The sequence below is a fragment of the Aptenodytes patagonicus genome, chromosome 6 (genome assembly GCF_965638725.1).
Source record: "Aptenodytes patagonicus chromosome 6, bAptPat1.pri.cur, whole genome shotgun sequence".
In the NCBI taxonomy this organism is placed as follows: domain Eukaryota; kingdom Metazoa; phylum Chordata; class Aves; order Sphenisciformes; family Spheniscidae; genus Aptenodytes; species Aptenodytes patagonicus.
In genome coordinates, this window is record NC_134954.1 from 49,574,930 (window position 1) to 49,597,657 (window position 22,728).

Here is a 22,728-nt window from a genome sequence, read left to right on the forward strand (position 1 = left end):
TTTTCTCTTTCTCTCTTGAAATTGCCTATGGTCTTTTGTAAATATACTCGAGGAAAATTATTGACTGGAAAATAAAGATTTTGTTCTTTATCTTCAGTAGGTGTGTGGAAATGCCAGGGTTATGCTGTAGCAACCTGTCTTATCTCTCTTTTTCTCTTGTGTGTTTAGAACCGCCTTCTTTTGAGAGGACACCAGAGCCTCTGGATGTCTTGCCAGGCACAAGCATCACTTTTACCTGTGTTATCAGAGGAACCCCTCCTTTTAAGGTGAACTGGTTTAGAGGGGCCAATGAGCTTGTGCCAGGGGACAAATGCAATATCTACTTGGAGGACTCCATTGTGGAGCTTGAGTTATTTGATGTAACTCCTCTTCAAAGCGGAGAGTACACTTGTCTAGTGACTAATGATGCTGGCAGGGCAAATTGTACAACACACCTTACAGTAAAAGGTTTGTAAAGATTCCATCTCTCTATTTATCTTAAAATATTGTTTCCTCCCCTCCATTTGTCCTGCTGTGCTCAACATTTGTGACTTCTTACCCTTCATTAGAGCCGGCTGTCTTTGTGAAGAAACTGAGCGACCAGTATGTGGAGCCTGGCAAGCCCATCATCCTGGAGGGCACTTACACAGGCAGCCTGCCCATCTCTGTGATATGGAAGAAGAACGGCCACACCATCACTCAATCTCAGAAGTGTAGCATCACCACCACGGAGAAATCCTGCATCCTGGAAATACTTGACAGCACCAAAGAAGATGCAGGACAATACACTTGCCATGTTGAAAATGAGGCAGGAAGAGATGTTTGTGAGGCTGTAGTTTCTACCCTAGGTGTGTGCTCCCTTTGCTTCTTTTTCTTGCCTGTTCTTTCTGGTGTATGCTTTCCAAGGCCTGGCACTATAATGAGCCTATCTAATTGCTTCTCTTTTTTAGAACCTCCCTATTTTGTTACACACTTGGAACCTCTTGCGGTGTCAGTTGGGGATTATACAACGTTGCAATGCCGCGTTGCTGGAACACCAGAAATCACGGTGTCTTGGTACAAAGGTGATACAAAACTCAGGTCTACTCCTGAGTACAAAGTGTTCTTTAAAGACAACATTGCTACACTTATTTTCAACAAAGCGGGTAGCAACGACAGTGGAGAATATATCTGCAAGGCAGAAAACAGTGTAGGAACTGCATCTACAAAGGCTCTCTTAACAGTTCAAGGTGATGATTTTTATATTAGCTTGCTACAAATTCTTTTGCTCTTGCAAAACTATAAAAAAATTTCTTACTGGGGCATATTTATCCTTTACTTGCTTTCTTCTAGAGCGCATACGACCACCTTCCTTTGCAAGAAAATTAAAGGACATCGAGCACCCTGTTGGTTTACCCCTTAAATTTATGTGTCGGCTCAATGGCTCAGAACCCATCACTGTGACTTGGCATAAGGATGGTGTGCTGCTAAGCGATGACCACAATGTGCACACATCCTTTGCAGATAATGTTGCAGTGCTGCAACTGGTGCGAACTGAGATGAATCATACCGGGCAGTACTCCTGCACAGCCACCAATGCTGTGGGCACTGCCACCTCAAGTGCTAGGCTCACAGTGGCAGGTGTGTTGGCTTACAAAATTTTTGCCTGGATCACAGGATCCCCCTTCCCATTTCATGCATGCAATGGTATCTGTGTGTTGGATTATTTTTTTCATGAGGTATGAGTATTACACTGTTTTCTTGTGTTTCTAGAACCCAAGCAAGCACCTGTCTTTGACACCAAACCAGAATCTATTGATGTGCCTTTTGGAGAAAGTGCTGACTTTGAATGCCATGTTACCGGAGCCCAGCCAATACACATCACCTGGTCCAAGGATGGTCGGGAAATCAGAACTGGAGGAAACTTCAATATTACATTTGTAGCCAACACAGCTCACCTTCGAGTGCTCAGAGTGGGTAAAGGAGACTCTGGCCAATATACTTGTCAAGCTAGTAACGAAGCTGGGAAAGACTTTTGCTCAGCCCAACTCAGTGTCAAAGGTATTAAGATTAAGTCACCTTCATTTGTGTGTTTTCTTTTTCTTGGGCAAAGAGACCGCTTTGTTACTGAGTCTTATCTTGCACCCTTTCCAGTTTGGAAATATACAGAAAGTAGCTTTCCAGAAAGCAGACATATACAATGTGGAGACCTTCACCTATCATACTGCATGACAGTAGAAGCCTTGTGTGCCTGCAAAATCTCCAAGGGGAAAGGTCCCCTTGTGGAGCTGTTTGTATGGAGAGTTGCACTCACCCTGCTTTTTACTTTGTCATTAGTGATTACACTACAGTCACAGTGGTATTCACACATAGCAATTACTATATGGAAAACAGTGATGTGGTAAATACAACTACCTTGCATTTCTAGGCCAGCATTGGTGACTTTCAAATTTGCTAAAGATTTCAATTGGAGTTCTGAATTGCTGATTAAATCTAGACTATGAATCACTTAAGTTCTTAATGCAGAAATATGTTTTAAAGATGTGTACGTAAGTGAGTGAAACTATGCCTACCGTGTTTCTGCTGCTCCTGGGGGTGAAGGGCTTGTCAAATCTTTCATGCTGGCCTGGGGATATTTCCGCCCCCCAAAGGTAACAGCAAAATTTCCCTTCGGTGGAACAATCATCCTTCGTGTGCTTTTTACGGCTCCAGCTGTCTGACGCAGCAGGCTCCAGAGTTAGCAGAACATAGTTTTAGTTGTCTTTGCCTTCTTTTCTCCATCTTGCGTCTTTCCTTGAAAGGAAGCTCTGGTTGGGGACACAGCCAGCTGCTGTAACAAGCTTACTTTGTTGTGCCCCAATGCTCTTGTGCTCCCCATAACTCTTGCTCAGCACTGTAGATTTCACATGGCGAACAGGTATACTGTCACACTCTACATACTTATTCTGTTCTGCAGAACCTCCCAAGTTCATCAAGAAGCCTGAAGCTTTGCGATTCGTGAAGCAGGGGGACACAGTTCAACTTGAATGTAAAATCAGTGGCACAGCAGAGATCAGAACCATGTGGTACAAAAATGATCAGGCACTCCAGGCGAGCGACAAGCTCCACATGTCCTTTGTAGGCTCTGTGGCGATGCTAACCATCTTGGGTGCCAACACTGAAGATACCGGTGATTACATATGTGAAGCCCATAACTCTGCTGGCACAGCCAGCTGCAGCACTTCAGTCGCAGTGAAAGGTTAGCAGCATGACTCCACACACCACCAGAATCCCTGGCTTCCAGGCCCGTTCCCAGCTGCACATCCCCCTGGACAGGGAGCTGCTGCTATGGCAGTTGGTGGCTGCTGGGGCAGTGTCTCTCCAGCTGGTCTCACATTCAAAAGCTGCTGTGTTTCAGCAGTGGAGACCAGGCAGGAAATAGTGGTGGGTGTTCAGCACTGTGCAGCCATTCCCTTGTCTCCCCATTTAAGTCAATTGCAAGGTGAATAAAGCAAGCTTGTCATGTCACAAGGGAAGCATGGACTAGATGGAGCACCAGTCATGGTGAGGGAGCTAAGCATGCTTTGCAGCCATCCCTCTGCCTCCTCTTTATACACAGTGATCCTGGCAGGAATGAAATTTAAGACGGAAGAGGAGGCTGTGTTGCTGAGCCTCACTGATGGTAGCTTTCATGGCCGGAAAGAGGTGGGGAAGGCTGGAATGTGGTCCTGGAGAGAGGGGAGAGTGGCTTTTGGGGAAGGGCACTGAGCACTGACTCCAAACAGGTGCAGAACTGTCACATTTTCTGCCCTTGGGACTCTGAGTGCTAGGATGGCTTGCTGGGAGATGCTGGGGGCTCAGCATTTTTTAGAGGTGAGGCCACATATTTGGAAGCTAAATATGGGTTTACAAGAATAAGTGTAGGCCCCCTTCCTGAACATGTTGCCTCCTGCTACTATCCAGAAAACCACCCAGGGAAGCAGGCTCACACATTATGATGTGATTCTTTTTTTTATAGAACCACCTGTTTTTAGCAAGGTGCCGAGCCCTGTGGACACTCTTAAAGGCTCAGATGTTATCCTCCAGTGTGAGATAGCAGGGACTCCACCCTTTGAGGTGGCTTGGTTCAAGGACCGGAGGCAGGTCAGGAGCAGCAAGAAGTTCAAGGTGACAGCAAAGCACTCCGTTGCCAGTCTTCATATTCTCAATCTGGAATCTCAAGATACTGGAGAATATCAATGCAAAGCTATGAATGAGGTGGGAAGCGACACTTGCACCTGCCCAGTGAAATTCAAAGGTTTGTATGCTAGAGGATCAACAGCATCACTGCCCTCTTTTCTTGATCTCCTGGCTGTCCCTCTTCCAAGCAGGCATGCATGATTAACCCTCCTCTGCCTCCTTGTTTTTGCCATCAGAACCCCCACGCTTTGCCAAGAAGCTGAGTGACACTGCAATCTTTGTTGGGGAGTCAACAGCCCTGCAGGCAGTGGTGGAAGGATCCCCACCAATTTCGGTTGTCTGGCTCAAGGACAAGGGTGAAGTTATTAGGGAGAGTGAAAATGTCCAAATGTGGTTTATGGACAACATTGCAACTCTTGAGATTGCCAGTGCGGAGGGAGCTGATGTTGGGAAGTACATCTGCCAGATCAAAAATGATGCTGGCGTGCGGGAGTGCTCTGCCTTTTTACAAGTCCTAGGTGGGTATAGCCTGCTTCACAGGTACTGTATCTTACAGCTTGCACAATTGCCTCTACCAGCCTTTTTTTTCTGTTTATATCCTGTGCTCACTGGTTTGTGGGTAGATTTTGTGGTGATGCACTGACCCCTCCCTTCCTATTTCAGAACCAGCAGTCATCTTAGAGAAGACCGAGCCAATCACAGTAATGGCTGGCAATCCTTTTACCTTGGAGTGCAAAGTAGGAGGAACACCTGAACTTATCACCAAGTGGTACAAAGACGGCAGAGAGCTAAGGAGCGACCGCAAATACCAAATTACCTTTTTCAACAATATATCCACTTTGAAAGTCTTTTCTGCAGACAGGGGAGACAGGGGCTTGTATACTTTTGAGGTGCACAATGAGGTGGGGGACAGCAGCTGCACTTCTTCAGTTGATGTTTCAGGTCAGCTCTATGTCTTTGTTGTTCACACTTATCTTTAAAGGAAGATTTTTTCTTCCCTCTTTCCTTTCCCCTGAAAAAAACCCAACATGTTTCTTCCTATTCTTCTGCCCTGTCCTACTTAGATCGTCTTGTTCCTCCTTCATTCTCAAGAAAACTAAAGGAAACAAATGGGGTGCTGGGGTCCTCAGTGCTTCTGGAGTGCAAAGTGTCTGGCACATCCCCTATATCTGTGGCCTGGTTTCAGGATGGGAATGAGATTGTTAGTGGAGAAAAATATGAAATCTCATTCTTGGATAATGTTTGTGCTTTGAAGCTGAATGCCCTTGATGTCACAGATACAGGGCCATATACCTGTGTGGCAGCCAATGTGGCTGGATCTGATGAATGCAGCACCTTCTTGACTGTACAAGGTCAGTGGAAGAATACTACAGCCCCTTCAACAAAATTCTTCTGCTCTCTTCTCTTCCTTCCCTCTGGTTTCCCATGGTTTCTTTTTCTTTTTTTTTTTTTTTTATTTTTCTGTTTTCTCCCTCTTTCTCTCCCTTTTTTTGACTCAAACCTGCTTCAGTTTTCCTCCCCCCCAGAGACTCTCCTATTAACATCTTTCTCCCTCTTCACTTCTTTGCATGATCCTTAGAACCACCTTCTTTTGCGAAGACACCTGATCCCCAGGAAGTTTTGCCAGGATCAAGTGTGACATTTACCAGCTACATCAAGGGCAGTACTCCCTTCAAAGTGACCTGGTTCCGAGGCATCAGGGAGCTGGTGCCGGACAGCAACTGCTTCATCTCTCTGGACGAATCTGTGGCACAGCTGCAGCTGTACAACGTGGAGCCAGGCCACAGCGGGGACTATGCCTGTGTGGTCACAAATGATGCTGGCAGTGCCTCATGCACAACCCAACTCTTTGTGAAAGGTGTGTTTGTGTGTCTGCGTGTACGCACATGTATCTCCCTTCATGCTCTGCCTGCAGCCCTGCCACATCTATCCCTCTCACTATTGATCTATGCCTCCCCACAGAGCCTGCAGTCTTTGTGAAGAAATTAAGTGATTTCAGTGTGGAGCAGGGGAAGTCCATTGTGCTGGAAAGCAGCTACATAGGCACCCCTCCCCTCTCTGTCACCTGGAGAAGAAATGGCATGCCTATCGCTCAGTCTCCACGCTGCAGTGTTACAACTACTGACAAATCTGGCATTCTTGAAATCTTCAACAGCACCAAGAGTGATGAAGGCGAATACACCTGTGAGGTGGCAAATGAGGCGGGTGGGGATGTTTGCCACAGCCTTGTATCCATCTTAGGTACGCACCACCCCTGGTCCCCCTAAGGCACCCCAGTGATGCTCTGCCTCTGCTCACCATGCTCTTCTTCCCTAGAACCACCCTATTTTGTCACGCACCTGGACCGTGTGGAGGTGAAGGTTGGCGAGCCCTTGATCTTAAAATGCCAGATTGGTGGTGCGCCAGAAATCAAGGTGTCCTGGTACAAAGATGACACCAAACTCAGATCAACACAGGCTTACAAAATGCACTTCAAGAATAATGTGGCAACGCTGGCATTCTCCACCGTGGAGGACAGTGACATTGGAGAATATATCTGCAAAGCAGAAAACAGTGTTGGCTTCGCCACCTCCACAGCTTTGCTTGTTGTTAAAGGTGATGGGCCAAGGGCCACTCTTTCCTGGGGTAGTTTGTAGGAACTCTTTGTTGTCTACAGAAAGGGGTTCTTATTAATTTCAGAGTTAATTAATTCTAGATTGACAGGGTGGCTTCCTACTTATAGTGGTGATTATTATTGTTTTGCAGAGCGTCAACTTCCCCCTACATTCACCAGAAAACTGAAAGATATTCAGGAGGTGGTTGGTGCCCCAGTGACATTTGATTGCCGCATAAATGGCTCAGAGCCTATCCAGGTGTCTTGGTACAAGGATGGGGTTCTCTTAACCGACAGTGATAACATGCAATCAGCCTTCTTAAATAACGTTGCGACTCTCCAGATCTTGCAAACTAGTATGGCTTACTGTGGCCAGTATACTTGTTCAGCCCAAAATGCTCTGGGGACTGCATCTTCCAGCGCCAAACTTCTCCTCACAGGTTTGTAGTTCGCACTTAAACAAAGACCTTTTGTATGTCTTTGCTCTTTTATTTCTTCACCCTTTTTCCCACTCTGCCCATTGTATGGTGGCCAGGGAGCATGGGCACGGCATGGTGAGGTCTGTGGTGAGGAGAGCTTGGTGGTGAGCTCTGCCATGTTTTCCTCTTTGCAGAACATCTACAACCTCCCTTCTTTGACATCAAGCCAGTATCTATCGATGTGGCGCTAGGGGAAAGTGCAAACTTTAAGTGCCACATGACTGGCTCTGCTCCCATGAGGATTACTTGGACCAGAGACAACAGAGAAATCCGCCCAGGTGGCAACTACAAGATGACGCTGGTGGAAAACACGGCCAGCTTGACAGTCCTAAAAGTTGGTAAAGGGGATGCTGGACTCTACACATGTACTGCCAGCAACAGTGTTGGAAAGGACGCGTGCGCAGCTCAGCTGGCTGTACAAGGTATTGCTGTGAGCTTTAGTGTTCATGAGGCTTTTCTTTGCAAGGCAGACACCTGGAAAACAAAGCCCTGAATGCAGACATGTCTGAGACTAAGAACCTTTACAAGAGGCTACACTGAGATGTCTTATTTCATTTAAATATTATTGTAATACTTAAATACTTATCTTTCTTTTGGTCTGGTACAGTGCATGATTTTTCTTATCAAAGGGATTCTTCCATTGAAATGTTAACTCTGACTTAGTACCCTGTTGCACCTTTATGAATGGCCCTGTTGGCCAGCAAAATCTGTCTTCCTTGAAGTCTTTCTCCAGCAGTGACATTCACTAAGTTGTCCAGGGGAGGGAAAGGTAACTGAGAGAAATTCAGTTCACTTATGAGACTTAAATGTATTTTTACTGAGTGTGCAGCTCCTGCAAATAGTTTTACTCTTTCAAAGATTGAAAACATTGAAAACTGCTTTTCTAGACAGCAAAATTGGAGGATCTGAGGGCAGACTTGGTGATAAATATCCATTCCGCCAACACTTTGCTTCCCCACATAGTGTGTGGATCTTATACATTTCAATGATCTAAAGTTATGACTGGATCAAGCTGTCTTGGTACAAGTGACACTTGTATATTAGTGTAGTTTCCTCAATGTAGGTGGGAACATTGAGATATCCGGAACAGATATAAATAAATCCATTCTTATTGATTTTATAAAAGAACGAATGTAAAATACGCTACCTAAATTATGCATGAGTTCAAATATCCTTGTTGGTTTAGTGCTTTCTTTTTTTTCCTCTCTGTATTAATTTGGGGGAAAAAACCAAAAACATTTGAAGAGTAAATACTATGACTTTTACTCTCTAAGACAAATAACACAAGAAGCTGAACTACCACTAGCAAGATTTTGTAATAATTGCTTGTCAAAATAATTTTATGTATCTAGAGTATATTCCATCCATAAAGATTTTTCTTGGTGGGGGTGGGAAGAGTGTGGTAGACTGAATTACCTGTGGATTCAGTGGCAAGTAGGGATGCTGTTATTATGTAGCTTGACTTACAAAAAGCATTGAAAGATTGTAGCAAGAAATCTAACCTCTTTGAAAGATTTAAAGCTTGTTTCCACCAGAATCACAATTCTGTTTATTATTAATGATAACATTACTAATAGGTTTATTTGACCAGAGTTACCATTCATAAAATGATCCCAACTGACCTTATTTATTGTCTTACTCTTGAACTCTTTATTCATAAAATCCTGAAACTATTTTTTTTTCCCAGGATTATTATTTTCTTTTTTGATCCTGAACTTACACCGGCACTCACTTTGATCCTTTAGATTTTGTACAGTTTCCCCAGAGCTGTAAAATTAATGATGTCCATTGTTTGTCAGCCAGTTTCTATAGAACTTGGAAGGGCAAGCTCTTTGTGTGCATTGATTTGCATGTGTTTAATTTGAGCAGATGCTGTCTCACGTCTATGACACACAGCCTTTTGTTTGTAGAATTAAGATTTTTCGTTCAATTTATCTTGAAAATCTCCCAGTTTTTTGTTAACTTTCCCACTTTAACATGTAATGTTCCCAATCTGTATTTTTAACAATTGCTTTAGGTTCTAGAAACTGCTTTACATTCTAAGTATATATATCTTACTAACGTGTATATCCTCATTTTTGGAAAGGAATGGAATTAGAGTGTGACTACTCAGCAACTGTTAGTATGCAGACAGATAATCAACTCTTTGTCAAAGTGAAATCTGATAGTAAATCACTAAGATTCCAAGAGCCCTTGTGTTTACAAGCCATCATTTCTATTTTTAGATACTCTAAGGAAGTTTTGTTACTAACAACATAGGATGTTCTGCAAATGACCTACAGGTTGAAGTAATCCACAATAAAATAGATATTCTTCCTACACTTTACAGACAGATGCACAAAGAGGCACTTCATCCTGTTTTGCAGAGAGATTTGTTTGTTGTGCCCACATTACCACCTCTTGGTTTTACTAGTTATATCCTTGATCTATGAGCATTCAGTCTTGTGATTCTGAATCATCCGTATGGTATTTTTGATGAAAAGTGTCAAACCTCCACTCCTTTCTCTCCTTACAGAACAAAATGTAACCATCCAGTTTACTTTTCAGGCACAGGACCTTTAACGCCAATTTCTGTAATACCAGCCATCTCATAATTCTTCCCAGCATGACTATTTTGAACCTCTTTTGTTTGCTACCTGAGCTCCTTGACTTTTATTCCTTATATGCACCTTTATATTTGGCTTTGCAATAAATGTGTGAAGGGTTATAAGCAGATACATTTAATGACTATATCAATTGTTAATGACATATTAAGATATAAAGCAGTTGCTATAATGCTCAGCATAAATGCTCTTAATATTATTTCTTGGCTGAACAGTTTGGATTCTTGCATTTCCATCAGTCATTTTGATTACTTATGTATTGCAAGAGGATATTACTTAAAGAAAACCACACGTCAGCTGATCTGTACTGAATACATAGAAGGAGTAGAGTGGGACAATACAGTAAGGAGAAACTAACTGAAATGCAGAGATCTTGTTTGCTTCCTAATCTAGATTTTGGACCAACTTGAAATCATCTAAAAAAAATTTCATAGCAATTGCAAAATGAGAATGTTTGCATAAGTCCCCAAAGTTTACATTTTCTGTTACATATTTTCCTGCTTATTCAAAGAATCAGTGCAGTTTAAAGCATCGTCTCCCCTTTTTGGCTTTCCAGAACCACCAAGGTTTATTAAGAAACTAGACTCCTCAAGACTTGTGAAACAGCATGATTCCACTAAGTATGAATGCAAAATAGGTGGATCTCCAGAAATCAAAGTCACCTGGTACAAAGGTGAAACCGAGATCCATCCCAGTGAAAAATATAGAATGTCCTTTGTGGATTCGGTGGCAGTCATTGAAATGCACAACCTCAGTGTTGAAGACAGTGGTGATTACACTTGTGAAGCTAAGAATCCGGCGGGTAGTGCAAGCACCAGTACTTCACTGAAAGTAAAAGGTCAGAATCCCAGTTCTTTCCTTACCTTTCTATCTGTATGAGTCCTCCTTTGTGGAAAAGCTGTTAAATCCCACTTTAGTCTGAGAGGCCAAAACCTGTCTGAATAGAGGGCAAATCTTTCACCTGTTTGTTATGCTGTGGGAGATCTTAATTTATGGTTTGTCTTTGCTGTTCAGCATCAGAACAGCTGCTTGAATAGTCTGTCCTCTTTAATCTCTTTTGCTCAAATAACACAAACTTTAACCCTTTTTTTTTTCAGCACCCCCCGTTTTTACCAAGAAGCCCCATCCAGTCCAGACCTTGAAAGGGTCTGATATTCACCTGGAATGTGAGCTTCAGGGCACTCCTCCATTCCAGATTTCGTGGTATAAAGACAAACGAGAAATTCGGAGCAGCAAGAAGTATAAAGTCATGTCCGAGAACTACCTAGCTAGTATTCACATTCTCAGTGTGGATATTGCAGATGTTGGTGATTATCACTGTAAAGCTGTAAATGATGTGGGAAGTGACTCCTGTATTGGCTCTGTAACACTAAGAGGTTTGTATAAAGATTGGCACCTTCATGGCATGTCATTATTCCTGTCATTCTCCTCCTACTTTTCCGCTCCTGGCGTGTTTTTTTACTGTTAAATATCTTCTTTTAAATAGCACCACCAACCTTTGTGAAGAAGCTGAGTGATCTCACTGTCGTAGTTGGGGAATCGATTGAACTGCAGGCTGCAGTAGAAGGATCACAACCCATTTCTGTTCTGTGGTTAAAAGACAAAGGGGAAATCATTAGAGAAAGTGACAATCTTTGGATCTCCTATTCAGAAAACATTGCAACTATGCAGATTGGAAATGCAGAACCAGCCAATGCTGGGAAATACATTTGTCAGATAAAAAATGATGCTGGAGTTCAGGAATGCTTTGCCACGCTGAAAGTGCTAGGTTGGTAGCATGGGATAAAAAAGACAATGTGTTTTAAGATGCTTTAAAATTTCAGTTTTTATGATACTAATAACTGTTGCATTGTTGTTTTTAAAAATGTTATGACTTGCATCTCATTGCAGAACCTGCAGTCATTGTAGAGAAGCCAGGCCCAGTCAAAGTTACAGCTGGAGACTCTTGTACTCTGGAATGCACAGTAGACGGCACACCAGAGCTTACTGCTAGGTGGTTTAAGGATGGGAATGAACTGTCCACTGACCATAAATATAAAATCAGTTTCTTCAACAAAGTATCTGGGCTTAAGATCCTCAATGCAGGACTAGAAGACAGTGGAGAATATACTTTTGAGGTGAAAAACAGTGTTGGTAAAAGCAGCTGCACAGCTTCACTGCATGTTTCAGGTTAGTTGACTACTCTTTTTTGAGTCACATCTGATCCTATAGTTCCTTTACAAAGCCTTCAGGTAGCAGACTGTTTCTCATGAATAGCAGCCTGAGAGATTCATTGCTTGTATAATCTTAGGAGTACTTGGCATGCCACTTTGACAGACATCAAGAATAGATGCCTGCCTAATCTCTGAGGGGCAGGAGTTGTTGTAAGGGCTTGATTTCTTCAGCTTTAATCTACATGTCTTCTTGGACAGCTAGTGCAATATCGTTGCTTATGAAAAAGAACCGCAAAAATAAAAGGTGTCCCTCAAAAGGTGTGAATGAAAGCTCCAGTATATCCTTAGCCTTCAACTATCTGTTTTTCAATGACTTAGGTGTGTAAAAGCAGATTGCTAAAGCAGATATATCAAAAGAAAGTTAACTGATTTTATTATGCATGGGGAACTTTTTGCATCTTAAGCTCCTGTGTGGTAACTTTTATTACTTTTTTTTAAACAAATGCAGATCGTATTATACCTCCTTCTTTCACAAGAAAACTGAAAGAAACATATGGTCAGCTGGGTTCTTCTGCTGTACTGGAGTGCAAAGTTTATGGGTCACCACCTATTCTGGTTTCCTGGTTTCATGATGGACAGGAGATTACCAGTGGAGACAAGTATCAGGCTACCCTTACAGACAATACCTGTTCTCTGAAAGTGAATGGACTTCAGGAATCTGATATGGGAACTTATTTATGCACAGCTACTAACGTAGCTGGGTCTGATGAATGCAGTGCATTTTTGAGTGTTAGAGGTCAGTATCAATAAGAAGCCAGAGTCAGAGGGCACAAATTTATTTTCAAAAAGACTTTATATTTTGCTTTGTTACGTATTTCTGATTACTATGCTCTTCATCAGAAATTCAAATTTACTTCTTCTCTGTCTGTTTTATTTGCATGCTTAGAACCACCATCTTTTGTGAAAAAACCTGAACCACTGAATGTTTTATCTGGGGCAAACATAACCTTTACCAGTATCATAAAAGGCTCCTCTCCATTGGAAGTTAAATGGTTTAGAGGTAGTGTTGAGCTAGTACCAGGACACAAATGCAGTATCACCTTGCAAGATTCAATTGCAGAACTGGAGCTGTTTGATGTACATCCGCTTCAGAGTGGAGACTACACCTGCCAGGTCTCTAATGAGGCAGGGAAGATTTCTTGCACAACACATCTTTTTGTCAAAGGTTTGTCCAGACTACTGTTTCTTACACTTATGCTTCTAAAAATGATCTCTTGGCTTTATTTAATTTGTTGTCTTCCCATTGTTCATTATAGAACCAGCCAAATTTGTGAAGAAGGTGAACGATTTAAGTGTAGAGAAAGGGAAAAATTTAATCTTGGAATGCACATATACGGGTACTCCACCAATTTCAGTGACATGGAAGAAAAATGGAGTAAAAGTAACGCACTCTGAAAAGTGTAGCATCACCACTACAGAAACATCTGCCATACTGGAAATCCCTGGTAGCAAACTAGAAGATCAGGGGCAATATTCTTGTCATATTGAAAATGACTCTGGACAAGATAATTGTCATGGTGCAATCACAATACTAGGTGCGTCCAAGCCACCATCACTTCATCAAGTGTTATTTGAACTATTAATGGTCATTGTGCAATACCTTTTTATGCTAATGGCATGTGTTTGTTCTTCAGAACCACCTTATTTCATTACGCCCTTGGAGCCAGTGCAGGTGACTGTTGGGGATTCTGCATCCTTACAGTGCCAGGTTGCTGGAACACCAGAAATGATTGTATCTTGGTACAAAGGCGATACAAAGCTGAGAGGAACCGCTACTGTGAAAATGCACTTTAAGAACCAAGTTGCCACTCTGGTTTTCAGCCAGGTAGACAGTAATGACAGTGGGGAGTACATCTGCAAAGTAGAAAATACTGTTGGGGAGGCTGCTTCATCATCTTTGCTGACAGTTCAAGGTGAATATTTCATTTAAAAAAAAAAAGGAAAATGGCCTATTTTTCTTAACTATGCTTTGCTATTTCGAATAACAGAGATTACCTTTTTCTTGTTAAACACTTTACTGTTTCTTGACATGTAAGATACCCTGTGGCACTGCCTACTATTAACAAAGGTCTACCAGTAAAGCTAGTAGAAATGTCTCTTACTGACCACAGCTCTTCTGTAGGGATACAAGCTTCTGCATCTTCCTCCCCCATTGAGGATGTTGTTTTGATTGTTTCCACCATTAGCAGTCCTGAGGGTTAAATAGGCTCACTGGGTGTAACTGAGGGCAGAATGGTTATATATTTTCCTGCAACCGTATGCACAGTGTTCTTTTCACATCAGGTTCCAAATAAATGATGTGCTGAATAACATTTTTAGTCAGAAGTTATGAGCAGAAATCCAGCATACTCTACAGTACATTAGGTAGTGATTACTGGTGAGTACAGCAATAGGTGCATATCTTCTGAAAGCCCTCACTTTACAATACCTGTTTTCTTACAGAGCGTAAACTTCCTCCTTCTTTTACACGAAGATTAAGAGATGTTCATGAAACTGTTGGCTTACCAGTTACATTTGATTGCGGCATTGCTGGTTCAGAACCTATTGAAGTATCTTGGTTTAAAGACGGTGTACATGTAAAAGAGGACTACAATGTTCACACATCCTTCATAGATAATGTAGCAACTCTCCGGATTTTGAAGACAGATAGGAGCCTTATTGGGCAATATACATGCACAGCTACTAATGCGATTGGGACTGCTTCTTCTAGTGGCAGGCTTGTCCTTACAGGTCGGTGGGCTGTGAAATATTTAATAGAAGTATCTTAAAACTCACTTTTGCTTTATATATGGATTTAATATTGTACAAATAATATTTATTTCACAGAGGTTTAAAGCAAATTGAGATTTTAAAGTGATGCTTTTTTATTTCTGTCACTCTTCAGAAGGGAAGACTCCTCCATTTTTTGACATCCCACTTACACCTGTGGATGGTATTATTGGAGAAACTGCTGACTTTGAGTGTCACATTTCTGGAACACAGCCTATTAGAGTCACTTGGGCAAAAGATAACCAAGAGATTAGAACAGGAAGAAACTACCAGATCAGTTATGTAGACAACACAGCCCACTTGACCATCTTGAGAGTTGACAGGGGAGACTCTGGAAAATATACATGCTATGCTACCAATGAAGTTGGAAAGGACTCTTGCACAGCTCAAATGACTGTTAAAGGTACTGAATAGATAATACATTGTGTGTACATTTTTCTTCCTTTAATTATAAAGGAAGTTAGCCTTATTGCTGCAAGATAAGTTTGAGAAAATCTTTTGAGATACAGCTTGAAAGTACCTGTCTGGAGATACCCATGGGTTCTCTTAAGGGAATTAGGAAGGGTCACTAACAACAATGGAAGGAGAAATGAAAGAATATTTTCTTTGGCCTAGTTTCTTTCTTGAGAACTGGACAAAAATCTTGGGGTTTTTTTAAATGGCTTTTGACTTAAATCAATGTAAGAGGATTTTTTTTTCAAATAGGAAAATCAACTATGACAGTGATAGCAAGAGCAAGACACCTGCTGTTTATCTTGGCATACTTTCACTTAAAAAAATATATCCTACTAAAGGAGAGCAAATATCAATTCCCAAATGTTCAAATTTTTATTGAAAAATTTTCTTTAGAATTTTTCATTTCAGGTTTGATTCATAGAATTTGAATAATATGTTCTTTTTTTTACAGAACGAAAAACTCCACCTACTTTTACTAAGAAACTGTCTGAAGCAGTAGAAGAAACAGAAGGGAATGAACTTAAACTTGAGGGTCATGTTTCTGGCTCTCAGCCTTTGACTGTTGCTTGGTATAAAAACAATCAGGAAGTTCATTCAAGCCCTCATTGTGAAATATCTTTCAAAAACAATACTTTACTTTTGCATATAAAGAGCATAGAGCAATCAGATGCTGGTTTATACACCTGTAAAGTGTCCAATGAAGCAGGAAGCATATTGTGTACATCTTCTGTTGTTATCAGAGGTTAGTTGAAGTCTTATTTTTCTTTGCTTCTTAGTTTTCTTTGTTGTATGTTAGCTGCAAATATACACCTTCTATCTTATGAGCTGGTTTTACTTACCTTAACAGCAGTAATTTGTCCTGAGATGGAGAAGATAAAACTGAGTTAAATCAAGGAATTCTTTTAATTTTGTGATTAAAATAAAACAATATTTTTCAGGGAGGGGCTTCTTTACTTTTTCACTATTTGCTATGACTGCCTAAAGTGAACACTGAAATCTTTATGTGACATTTCTGTTGAATTTTGAATCATTCTCTTTTCATGGAATAACAGTTTTTCTGTGCAATTACGTTTAAGCTTGGGCAGCCTTGACAGTGTGTTGTGGCAGCATGGCACTTCATCATAATACTCTTGCAGGAGATTGCATATTTGTTTCTTTAAACTAAAGCAGTGCTTTAGTTCTTATACTATTTTTTCCTGTGAATGTCCTGCTGCATGAAGAAAAGATTTCTTGCATGTTTGCATAGAAAATGTACTCTCTTGATATTTATTCCATTTTCTAAAACTATGGTTGACATTCTTAGACTTCTGTTTATCCTTCTTCATTCCTTGCCATTGCCTTCTTAAGAATCACATGTATCTCTTTTTTTCCTACATTCTTAATCATACTTTCCATCCTTGAGTATTCACTCAAGCATTTTCATATTCCAGAACCTGAAAAGCCTCCAGTTTTTGACAAGCCTCTTCAACCGGCAGCAGCAGAAGAAGGTGATACCCTACAGCTCAGCTGCCACGTCCAAGGATCGCAGCCAATCCGGATTCAGTGGCTGAAGGCAGGGAGAGAAATACGAGCTTCAGACAGATGCAACTTCAGCTTTGCTAATGGAGTAGCTCTTCTGGAACTTGCTGCAGTTACCAAATCTGATTCAGGAGAATACATATGCAAAGCTTCAAATGCAGCTGGCACTGATACTTGCAAATCTAAAGTGACAGTTAAAGGTACAGTAACATAGAGAAAATCAAGGCATATGATGGAAATTTAAAACAAAATTCCATCCTGCTTTTTTTTCTGTGGAACAAAAATGTTAATAATCTAATAGCAAACAATCAGTATCTTTTAGTTCTTTGCAAAACTGTGCAATCTGGGAAGACAGTATATTTAACAATAATTTACATAAATAGCGACATAAACCGTGGGAGATCAGTGTCAAATCAATAGTATATTCTTACCAAAAAGATTAAGAATTTAGTTTCTAAATCTAAACACGAAATTTAAGAAAACTGCAAGCTAAGTGAATGAAATTACTTGGACATGCATATTTTATGGAAAGGATGGGAACAGTGGTGTTTATTGAAGGAAAATACGAAAGGAATTTGATTGAGCATGTGGCCTTAGAGGCTAATTGTTTCAGGACTGTTACAACTAAGACATTTTGACCTTTTAGTTGAAAGTAAATATTGTATAAGCATGAGTCCTTCCATTTAGGTCTTGTCTTACCATTACATAAAAGACATAAGAGTTCAGTAATATGTATAAATAGTATCTTTTTCTCTACATGGGTAGCCACAAGGCTAAGAACTACGCAGAAGAATAAAAAGAATTTAACAGATCACCGATAAAAAAATGCAAGTAACTCTGAGGGTGAAATTTCCAGAAATAGACAGAAAAGAGAATACCTCACTAAAAACTTATCCATTTTAGAAAAGGACTTCTTATTTGCATATCCATCTATGAATTTGCATCCATGCAGAATATAAATGACCTGACTGAAGTTAATGAACAGCACAATATGGCCCACAGTGTTCAGTTTCATCTGGAAAGTAAAATACAAGTTAATTAAAACAATATGAAAGTATTCTGCTTTTTTATTTCTTGCATAATATTTTGTTCCATCTCTGTAATTAATTCCTTTTTGACAATTCCTTTAGAAGCATCATCACGTGTGAACATAAACTATTACATGAAACCATCTGTTTTAATTGATTGACTCTGTTTTTTAGAAAAACCAGCAGCTGCACCAGCAGCTAAGAAAGCAGAAGTGGAAGGAAAACTTTATTTTGTGTCAGAGCCTCAGAGTATCAAAGTCATGGAAAGTAAGAACTCTTTTCAGAAAAAGTACATTGTCTTCTATTTGCCTATACCTTTTGTTTGAGATTAAGTCCTGCTGTCATAGACAGCTGGAAAGACTTAGCTTCCTCATTTGCATCTTTCTGCAGAGACTATTGCAACATTTATTGCAAAAGTTGGAGGAGACCCAATTCCAAATGTTAAATGGATGAAGGGAAAATGGAGGCAACTCAACCAGGGAGGTCGCATTATAATCCAGCAGAGAGGAGATGAAGCCAAACTAGAAATAAAGGATGCAATAAAAACTGATTCTGGGATGTACAAATGTGTAGCTTTTAACCAACATGGTGAAATTGAGAGGAGTGTAAACCTACAAGTTGAAGAAAGAAAGAAAGAAGTTGTTGAAGGGGATCTCAGGGCAAAACTAAAAAGGTATATGGAATATTTTTATAGATTATTTTTCCATCAACACAAAAGAAACATTTTTTATTATATATCTCAGATCAGATATAATTTTTTAATATTCATTAAATATTAATAACTGTACTAAAAATAGAAGCACCTGACCAGACTAGACTAAACTAAAGGATTCCACTGCACAGGGCAGCTCTAAGCTGATTCATTTTTTCAGTGAACAAATTTCTAGGAATGAAGCTTTGTATATTTAACTTATGTCATTGATTTGAATAGCACTCCAACAAAAAGGAAGGAAGAAGAGGAAGAGCAACCCATTGATATCTTGGAACTTCTCAAAAATGTAGATCCCAAAGAATATGAGAAATATGCTCGCATGTATGGAATTACAGATTTCCGTGGTCTCCTGCAAGCCTTTGAGTTACTAAAGCAAACCCAAGCAGAAGAAAGCCATAGATTGGTAAGATACAGCGTGACTGCAGCATTGGCTTTGTTAGGAGTAACACAGTTCCTTTGAACAGACTTGGTGTCCACGCTGTGGTGTTACTGTGTGTGCAGGAATTTCTGGTTCATCTTTAGATCTTTTATTGACAATTCTCAATTTCTTGCATGCTCAAACCCAAGAAGAAGGAATGGGCCTTCTGGCCAAGTTTGTTCTGTCTTCACAACTTGGCTACAATTTTTAAGATGGGAAGATACACTAGTTACAGTACAGTTACAGAAAATTTGATGTAGGAACTAATTCTATGTTGGATAAACATGACAGCTTGACATTTAGTATCCTTTAATCTTTGAGTATATTCCGCCTTTTTACAGGAAATTGAGCTTACAGAAAAAGCTCGAAGGGAAGATCAGGAGTTTGATGAACTTGTAGCTTTTATTCAGCAACGACTCTCACAAACAGAGGTAACATATTTTTGGACTGATTTGTGAAATATTCAAACCCATAACAGGGAACTTGAAATTAATTTAAACTAATATTTTTCAGCCTATTACTCTGATCAGAGACATTGAAAATCAGATGGTTTTAACAGATGAGGATGCTATCTTTGAATGTGAGATTAAAATTAACTATCCAGAAATTAAACTTTCATGGTACAAGGGAACCCAGAAACTGGACTCCAATGACAAATATGAAATTAGAATTGAAGGTGATCGCCACATACTGAGAATCAGGAACTGCCAACTTGAAGACCAGGGAAATTTCAGAATAGTGTGTGGACCACACATTGCCAGTGCTAGGCTAACTGTGATCGGTAAGTGTATTTTTGAAATATGTACTTGAATTGATTTACACTTTAATTATTCCACTGTCTGATGTCTGCTAAAATGTGTTTTAACATGCTAATAGAACCTGCAGTTGAACGGCATCTTCATGATACTACTTTCAAGGAAGGAAACACATGTACGCTGTCTTGTCAGTTCTCTATCCCAAATGCCAAGTCTCAGTGGTATAGAAATGGGAGACCCATTAAGATAGGAGGGAGATATTCAACACAAGTCTCTGACAAAGTACACAAACTCATCATCAAGGATGTTAGAACAGAAGACCAGGGACAGTATACCTGCAAGCTTGACAATCTAGAAACAACTGCAGATCTGGCCATTGAAGGTTTGTAAACAGATATAGAATCTCTTTATTACAGTAGTGATAAACAGTTTCTGGATGTTCCACTAACAAAACAAATGAAAATAAAAGGAATTTCTTAAAGAGATATTCCCAAACTTGGAAACAGACTAAACAAGAAATTTTGCTGTCCTTTCTTTTTGAACAATATGTGACATACTTGTGTAAGTTAGTATTTTTAACTAAATCGTCATTACTAATGTCCGCTGGCCCTCAAACAATCTGAGTCATACTTACTTTTATTTTCTTTTTCTCTAATACTCTTACATTTTCCTTGGATTTCCTTTTTTTCTTAATTATTCTTTATCTTTAATTTCCTTAATGGTTTCTCTTGTATAATTTATCTACACAGCAATCTTGTTATAGTTGTACTCTTATGTCTTCTAATCTTCATTCTTACATAGAGAACTTCATAGAAGATGGAATCCCTTTTTCTTACTCTACTTTTTCAAGATCTATTGTTATTATCTCTTATTATATTTATATTGAAAACATTATTATGAAAAAAATGAGAAGGAATTAGATAAGCTAAATGGCCTGGTGGTGCATAACAATTCATATATTTTTTGTTTCTAAAAACAGCGGAACCAATTCAGTTCACAAAGAGCATACAGAACATTGTAGTGAGTGAACACCAGTCGGCAACGTTTGAGTGCGAGGTGTCTTTTGATGATGCAGTTGTGACATGGTATAAAGGCCCCACTGAACTGAGAGAGAGTCCCAAGTACAGCTTCAGAAGTGAAGGTCGCTGTCATTATATGACTATTCACAATGTTACTGCAGAAGATGAAGGTAAAAATGCATGGAATATTTGTGATGATGCTATTCTTTTATCTGATTTTGTTGCCTTTTTTTAATGATAAAGGTATATAAATATCAACCTTCTTCGCTATTGCAGGTGTATATTCTGTAATTGCTCGTCTTGAACCAAGAGGAGAAGCAAGAAGCACTGCAGAGCTCTATCTGGTAACCAAAGGTTAGCAAATTTGCTAAACAAATTTGTGATCATAGCCATCTGCAAATTTGTGAGTTTGAAACATGATTCTGGAAAAATAAGTAGTCCTAAAAGAAATCTAATATTCTTTTGCAGAAATCAAACTGGAGTTGAAGCCACCAGGTAAAGATCATGAGCAAGACTGGCACAAGACCATGTCTATACTCTGTCATAGATTTAGTACATTGCTCTGCTTTATTTTTTATTTTCAAATCCTTTTTTCCTGGTTATAGTAAGTTAAACCTACACCCTGAAAAAATATTCCTCATACATAGATACGAGGAACTATTTATTCTCATAAATAGTGGCAATGAATACTGTGATAACTTCAAAATCAGTGATATTAATGTAAATTAATTATAAATAATAATAATAATAATAATAATAATTATTATTATTATTATTATTATTATTATTATTATTATTATTATTATTATTATTATTATTATTATTTTGTACAATATAGGAAGCCACATTCTCTAAAACACAAAAGTTTATTTTTGTTTGAATGACTGAGGAATAGAACAATGAAGAGGTACCAATGAATAGATTCGATGTCCTCTGCACAACTGAAAAAAAAATAACCAAGGAGGCAAAATGGGTAGCAATCATCTCCTTATGATAGATAACACTCTTCTTTTCTGAATGTTCTTAAGAACCTACTCCAAAATGATGCAAGAATTATTTAGAAATAAAATGAAACAGTGTAGATTCTGGCCATGCTGAAAGATTAATGCAATTAGTTATCTATTGGTCAGCTAGCTTATTCTTGAGGAGCAAGCTACAATCCTTGTATGCTAGAACGGAAAGGTTAAAGCACCATGAACTACTATTCTTGGGGACAGCATATTCAAATCTATTTTTTTTTTATTAAATCAATTAAACATTTTGATTTTCTAGATGTTCCTGATGCCAAGGTTGCAGTTCCACCTCAAAAACCAGCTGAAGGTAGGGTAACAAACCATACTTGTTCCATAGTGCTGTTTTATATCTGCACTGAAGCAGCAGGCCAGTGGGCACCTCAGAGAAAAATCTTAGACAGCTCAGTGATAAGATCTAATTAATTGTCTCTATACAAACACGATATGAGCAAGGCTTGGCTTGCATAAGCTTGTTTTCCTGTGTGGAAGGTGAAAACTATGCACAGGTACTGGTAGGGACAAAGCCTTTTCTCTTAAAAAGAGTTTGTCCTTTCCATCTTGTTTTCCTCTCAGTCTCTTGTTCATTCCATCTTCCTTTTATTTTCATTTTCCTCTTCTGATCATTCTTTATTTTCACCTTTTCTTCTTTTCGACACAGAAATATCTTTTAAACAAGCTGTCTGAATTACTATACTTTAGGGAAAAAAAAAAGGAAAATAAAATATCAATATAAATATTCTTTTGAAGCCATACAATGGATTGCATGTTTATTGCAAACGGTCTTTTCCCAGGCTCTGGTATTGGACTACAGACTACAAACATTATGTATATTTCTGTTACATTCAATCTTTTACTATGAACCTTAGAAGTTCAGTCGTCTTGGTTTCATTTCCAGGATAATTTGATAAATGCTTACAGTGGCAGCAGGAGGGGAAAGATCTGATATTTAGATTAATTACTATCAGCAAAGATAGGAGAGTGATGGCAGTAAAGAAAATAAAGCTGAGAAGGGTCAGGGTTCAAATAACGGTAGACT

At 39.5% G+C, this 22,728-nt stretch overlaps 1 protein-coding gene across 6 annotated transcripts in view; it reads left to right on the forward strand.

The window, feature by feature from the left end:
• Positions 1-22,728, forward strand: part of LOC143162320 (titin-like) — a 245,966-nt gene that overhangs the window by 69,255 nt on the left and 153,983 nt on the right. For all 6 annotated transcript variants that reach the window (XM_076342523.1, XM_076342517.1, XM_076342519.1 and 3 more), the window contains 37 exons: positions 169-447; positions 549-827; positions 930-1,208; positions 1,312-1,599; positions 1,732-2,019; positions 2,915-3,196; positions 3,956-4,234; positions 4,353-4,634; positions 4,780-5,058; positions 5,181-5,468; positions 5,696-5,974; positions 6,079-6,357; positions 6,433-6,711; positions 6,862-7,149; positions 7,323-7,610; positions 10,348-10,629; positions 10,889-11,167; positions 11,278-11,559; positions 11,682-11,960; positions 12,453-12,740; positions 12,891-13,169; positions 13,261-13,539; positions 13,639-13,917; positions 14,447-14,734; positions 14,889-15,176; positions 15,681-15,971; positions 16,660-16,947; positions 17,950-18,042; positions 18,166-18,448; positions 18,707-18,890; positions 19,247-19,336; positions 19,419-19,686; positions 19,782-20,042; positions 20,640-20,849; positions 20,956-21,033; positions 21,148-21,174; positions 21,952-21,999. In XM_076342523.1, coding sequence (XP_076198638.1) covers positions 169-447; positions 549-827; positions 930-1,208; positions 1,312-1,599; positions 1,732-2,019; positions 2,915-3,196; positions 3,956-4,234; positions 4,353-4,634; positions 4,780-5,058; positions 5,181-5,468; positions 5,696-5,974; positions 6,079-6,357; positions 6,433-6,711; positions 6,862-7,149; positions 7,323-7,610; positions 10,348-10,629; positions 10,889-11,167; positions 11,278-11,559; positions 11,682-11,960; positions 12,453-12,740; positions 12,891-13,169; positions 13,261-13,539; positions 13,639-13,917; positions 14,447-14,734; positions 14,889-15,176; positions 15,681-15,971; positions 16,660-16,947; positions 17,950-18,042; positions 18,166-18,448; positions 18,707-18,890; positions 19,247-19,336; positions 19,419-19,686; positions 19,782-20,042; positions 20,640-20,849; positions 20,956-21,033; positions 21,148-21,174; positions 21,952-21,999 — 9,180 coding nt within the window. The remainder of the gene's footprint in view (positions 1-168; positions 448-548; positions 828-929; positions 1,209-1,311; positions 1,600-1,731; positions 2,020-2,914; positions 3,197-3,955; positions 4,235-4,352; positions 4,635-4,779; positions 5,059-5,180; positions 5,469-5,695; positions 5,975-6,078; positions 6,358-6,432; positions 6,712-6,861; positions 7,150-7,322; positions 7,611-10,347; positions 10,630-10,888; positions 11,168-11,277; positions 11,560-11,681; positions 11,961-12,452; positions 12,741-12,890; positions 13,170-13,260; positions 13,540-13,638; positions 13,918-14,446; positions 14,735-14,888; positions 15,177-15,680; positions 15,972-16,659; positions 16,948-17,949; positions 18,043-18,165; positions 18,449-18,706; positions 18,891-19,246; positions 19,337-19,418; positions 19,687-19,781; positions 20,043-20,639; positions 20,850-20,955; positions 21,034-21,147; positions 21,175-21,951; positions 22,000-22,728) is intronic.